This window comes from Plasmodium reichenowi, chromosome 5 (assembly GCF_001601855.1).
Source record: "Plasmodium reichenowi strain SY57 chromosome 5, whole genome shotgun sequence".
In the NCBI taxonomy this organism is placed as follows: domain Eukaryota; phylum Apicomplexa; class Aconoidasida; order Haemosporida; family Plasmodiidae; genus Plasmodium; species Plasmodium reichenowi.
Genome location: NC_033650.1, coordinates 808,248 through 814,002, shown reverse-complemented (window position 1 = coordinate 814,002; position 5,755 = coordinate 808,248). Strand labels below are relative to the sequence as shown.

The window sequence follows — 5,755 nt, the reverse complement described above, 5'->3', positions numbered from 1 at the left end:
TTTTTTTTTTTTTTTTTTTTTTTTTTTGTATAATATATTCTCACTAAACCTTTTGTATACATTATATTATATATATATATATATATAATAATGTATTTATTTTATTTTATTTTTTTTGGCGTAAAAAATAATATTATGAAAAAGAGCATATGTATAATATATTTATAGTACATAATTTATTTATAAATATAATATTATTATATATATTTTAATATTTTATAATATGCATATAATATATATAATATATAAATATTATACATATATATATTATAATATAATAATATAATTATTTTATATAAATTGTTAAATTATTTCTTTATATAGGAGTATAATGTAATATTATATATTTTTTTTTAATTATTAAATAAATATAAAAAAAAAATATATATTATATATATATATATATATATATTTATATTATGATTATTTTATTATGAAAAAAATATATTTTTTTAAATTTATTTATATAGATTTATAATTAAACATGTAATTTTTTTTTTTTTTATCTGTTATAACAGAAAAATCAAAAGGACGAATATATATATATATATATATATATATGAAAAACAAATTTTTTTTTCTGTAATTATTATCCTTTGGGCGATGTTGTGTACTTTATATTATTTGCATTTATTAAGAATATAAAAATTTTTTTTATAAAAGATAAGTATTACAACATAATATTTACAAGTAAAAAAAAGAGAGAGAGAAAAAAAAAAAAACTTGCCCATGTAAAAAATAAACATATCATTGAAGTGTATTATAATTGAGTAGAAAAAAATAATAAAACTTGTTAATTTTTTTTTATGTTATATTTGAACTTCACAACAATTAAGTATAAAATTTCATATTGTATATAATAAAAAGGAATATCATTATTTTGTATACTACAATATTATACAAAAAGGGTGTTACATATATATATAATATATATATATATATATAATATATAATATATATAATATATATATATATTTTATATATTTGGAAAAATATCATTTGTACATATCAGGCAAAAATGGTCTAAATATACCAATTTGTGTATTATCAAATAATCAAGGAATATACCAAAAGAAAAAATAATATAAACATATATATATATATATATATATATTTATATTTATTTATTTATATTTTTTGAAGTATCCAATTTATTTTTATTATTTATTTTAATTTTTTTCTTTAAAAATGTCGATCTTACAAAAGATTGCCGATATTGAAGCCGAAATGGCCAAAACCCAAAAAAACAAAGCTACGAATTACCATCTAGGGTTATTGAAAGCTAAATTATCAAAATTAAAAGCTCAGTTAATTGAAGGAGGTACAAAAGGAGGAGGAGAAGGAGAAGGTTTTGATGTATCCAAAACAGGAGATGCAAGAATTGGTTTGGTTGGATTTCCATCTGTAGGGAAGTCTACTTTATTAAATAAATTAACAGGTACCTTTTCTGAAGTAGCATCATATGAATTTACTACCTTAACTTGTGTACCAGGTATATTTAAATATAAAGGAGCAAAAATGCAATTATTAGATCTTCCTGGTATAATTGAAGGAGCAAAGGATGGGAAGGGAAGAGGTAAACAAGTTATAGCTGTAGCCAAAAGCTGTTCTTTAATTCTAATCGTTTTAGATGTATTAAAACCATTAACATATAAAAAAATTATAGAAAAAGAATTAGAAGGATTTGGTATAAGGCTAAATAAAAAACCACCAAATATTATTTTCCAAAAAAAAGATAAAGGAGGTATTAATATTACACATACTGTACCATTAAATAATTTAGATGAAGATATGATTAAATCAATTTGTCATGAATACAGAATTATAAATGCAAATATTTCTATAAGATGTGAAGCCACTGTAGATGATATTATAGATGTTATAGAAGGAAATCGTTTGTATGTACCATGCATTTATGTATTAAATAAAGTTGATCAAATAACAATGGAAGAATTAAATCTTGTAACCAAACTACCCCATAACGTTCCTATTTCGGCTCATTTAGAATGGAATCTAGATGGACTCCTAGAAGCTATATGGAATTATCTAGATTTAGTTCGTATATATACAAAACCGAAAGGACAAATACCAGATTATGAATCTCCTGTTATTTTGAAAAAAGAAAAATGTAAAGTTGAAAACTTCTGTAAAAAAATACACAGATCTTTAGTACAACAATTAAAATATGCCCTCGTATGGGGAAAGTCGGTCAAGCATAATCCTCAAAAAGTGGGTAAGGACCACGAATTGAATGACGAGGATGTGGTTCAATTGGTCAAAAAGTAAAGCGCCAATATAAAATAAGCACATAAATATATATATGTATATATGTATATGTATATGTGTTTGTGTTTATTTTATATATAAACAACTTTTGTACCGTAATAAATATTGAAGGGACAGTGCAAAATGCTGTTTATATATATATATATATATAACCATATGAGTATAGATTTTAAAAAAAAAAAAATATTTACAAAAATTTGCATTTTGTCACAAATGAGAGAAATCTTTTTTATTTTTTCATTTGTTCTAATGTTTGATGATTATATTATATTATTTTATATTATTATTATATATATATATATATATATATTTTTTTTTTTTTTTTTTTTTTTTTTTAAGGTTTCATCATTTAATATATATTTTTTTTATTTATTATTCATTTAAGTAATCACTTATGTTTTATTCACAATTTAATTATAATTATTATATCACATTATACTTTTTTATCTTCTCCATTTTATGTGTACAATTTTTAAGTTCCATAAAACTCGAAATATTCAATTTTAAAAGTTTTTATTTGATTATGTATCAAGTGGAAAATTAAAAGAAAGATAAAAATTATATAAATTATGTAATAATATTATAATTATGTTTTTTGTTTTGACACTATTTTTTCTCAAAAATGAAACATATAAATAAATAAATAAATAAATAAATATATATATATATATATATATATATATATATATAATTTATTATTCATGACATATGTTAAATATACATATATATAAAGAAATATTGTGTTTTAATATATTCCAATATTTTAAATCTAGAATGATGAAATAATTATATTCTTCATATATATAAGAGTGAATCCAAAATAAAAGAAATTAAATATCCCACTTGGAAGTAAAGAGTAAATAATATTAAATGATAACAAATAAATAATAATATATAAATATATAACATGTTCTTTTTTATAAGTATTACATGATAAAAAAAAAAAAAAAAAAAAAAAACAATCAATAAATAATTACCGCTTTGTATAAATCTATATATATATATATATATATATATATATATTTATTTATTTATTTATATATGTTTCCCAATTTCTTAACAATTTATAATTTTTTTTTCCCTTCGTCACAAGAACCTTATGTACATTAAATATTAAGTGATCCTAAGGAATATAATATATATATATATATATATATATTGATTTATTTATTTATTTGTTTAATATTTGTAAAGCCTTTTATTATAATGCATGAAGAACTTCCGCATATCGTCGTTTTATCCTATAATGAAACGAATGTAGAAAATTTTATAGGATATTTAAAAAATAAATTTGAAGTGTTAGAAGACTATGTTAATAGTGATAAGTATAAAATTAGGTACAATGATAAGAGAAGATATGAAAAAAATGAAGAAGACGAAGGGAATTATATTTTTCAGAATATTAGTAAAATAAAAATTGTAAATAAATATTATAGTGCAGACGTTATAATTTCATCATGTATTTATAACAAAATATTAAATGTTGAAAAAGAAATACATATAGATAATATACCATATGAAAGCATAATATTTTTATTTGACGATTTTAATAGAAAAGAAAAAAATATAATTAATAATAATCCGTTTAGAAATTATAATAATGAAGATTGCATCGAATATATAAAAGATGAAAAAAATGGGAATAGGATAAGAAATGCAAACTTTGATTTTTCAAATTTATATAAAGATATAGGTATTAAAATTGCAATATTTCCTTTGTCCTTTCAAGAAGAAAAAAATACGGATATACTTTATTTTTTTAGTGAATATTTTATTGAAGCTTTATATATAAATTATAATTTAACAAATATTGAACATGAAATTCCGGATGAACAAGAAGATAATATACATGAGAATAAAAATGAAAATAAAAATAAAAATAAAAACATAATCAAAAATAAATTTGAAGAATTTTATGAGGATGATGAACGTTTAGTTGAAGCATTACACTGTAATATGTGGAAAGGCTTACAAATGAAAAAGGAAAATCTAATCATGCATGAACATTTAGAAAATAATCTACAAAACCAAGATAAAAAGGAAGAAGATAAAACAAAGAATAATGACCAAAGCGAGGATGAAAATAAAACGACACAAAATAGAGAAGTTTATCAAAATATATTAAAAGCAGATCAAACTGAATTAAAGAACCCAAAGGACAAAAATAATATTGAACATAAGAAGGAAGAACAAAAAAAATCTCACGTTCAGAAGGAAGAACAAAAAAATTGTCAAGTTCAGAAGGAAGAACAAAAAAATTGTCAAGTTCAGAAGGAAGAACAAAAAAAATCCCAAATTCAGAAGGAAGATTTGTTCATGCAAAATTTTAACAAAATTGTAGAAAAAATAAAACAAGTTAAAATTGAAAATACAAATTGTAATAATGATAATGTTAGAAGAAAAAAAGCTGAAGAATTAATACTCGAATTACAACAATATTTTTGTGACATGGATGAATAATAATATATATATATATATATATATATATATATATATATTATATACATATGTGTGTATAATATTTTATTCATATATAATCATTTTATTTTATTTTATTTTTATTTTTTTTTATAATTCATTTTATTTTTTTGTCATCTTTAAGCTTATTAATTTTTTATGTATTTTCCCTTGATAAGAATATTTTAAGGGAAATCAAATTCTTAAAAAATATAATCAAAAAAATAAAATAATAAAAGAGTATAAATACTACAAAATATAATTCAATCGATATATAATATTACATATATATTATTGTTGAACAAATATTATACCACATAAATATATTCATTACACAATATTTCTTTTTTTATATAACAAATGTGTATATTTATATGTGCCTAATACTATAATCATAATATATGTATGAAATAGTAAATATACAAATCCTCAATTTTTTTTTTTTTTTTTTTTTTTTAATTATTAAAAATAAAATGCACATATGTAATAGACTTTATCAAAATAATAAATATTAAGTTAAACATTACACACTATGTATTATTTATTTTATATTTTTTTTCGTTTTCGAAAATTTAAGCAATCTACATATTTTTCAGTATTATTAAATGCACAAATAGGACATAAATAACTATAATATAATAACAATATATATATATATATATATATATATTTATTTATTTAGACGATTGGTAAATAAAAAAATAATAAATGTATTTAATAATTTTATTTTCCAGCATACTTATCTTATGTTATTTTAAACATGCACAAGTATAATTTATTTCAAATCGTCTTGTGCTTGTTTCCTTTTTGAATTCTCTCATTTATAGTACCCCGAGTGATCGTTGAATAATTCTTAACGTTTTCAAGTAAATAAATGCAAATATATATTTACATATCTTTATTCATTTATTAATTTTATTTTTAATTATATATTTGGTTTAACATATATTATATATTAATATATTTAATATATTTAATATTTTTTTTTTTTTTTTTTTTTTTTTTTTTTTCC

The 5,755-nt window shown here is 18.9% G+C and overlaps 2 protein-coding genes across 2 annotated transcripts; both read left to right on the top strand.

Moving 5' to 3' along the window:
- Nucleotides 1-1,188: 1,188 nt before the first annotated feature.
- Nucleotides 1,189-2,286, top strand: PRSY57_0523500 (cytosolic preribosomal GTP-binding protein, putative; the record flags this gene model as incomplete). Its single annotated transcript, XM_012906303.1, has 1 exon — nt 1,189-2,286. The coding sequence occupies one exon, from the start codon at nt 1,189-1,191 to the stop codon at nt 2,284-2,286; it is 1,098 nt and encodes a 365-aa protein (XP_012761757.1).
- Nucleotides 2,287-3,492: 1,206 nt separating this feature from the next.
- On the top strand, nt 3,493-4,746 carry PRSY57_0523400 (hypothetical protein; the record flags this gene model as incomplete). Its single annotated transcript, XM_012906302.2, has 1 exon — nt 3,493-4,746. One exon carries the CDS (start codon nt 3,493-3,495, stop codon nt 4,744-4,746), a length of 1,254 nt encoding a protein of 417 aa, XP_012761756.2.
- Between the last annotated feature and the right edge of the window lie 1,009 nt (nt 4,747-5,755).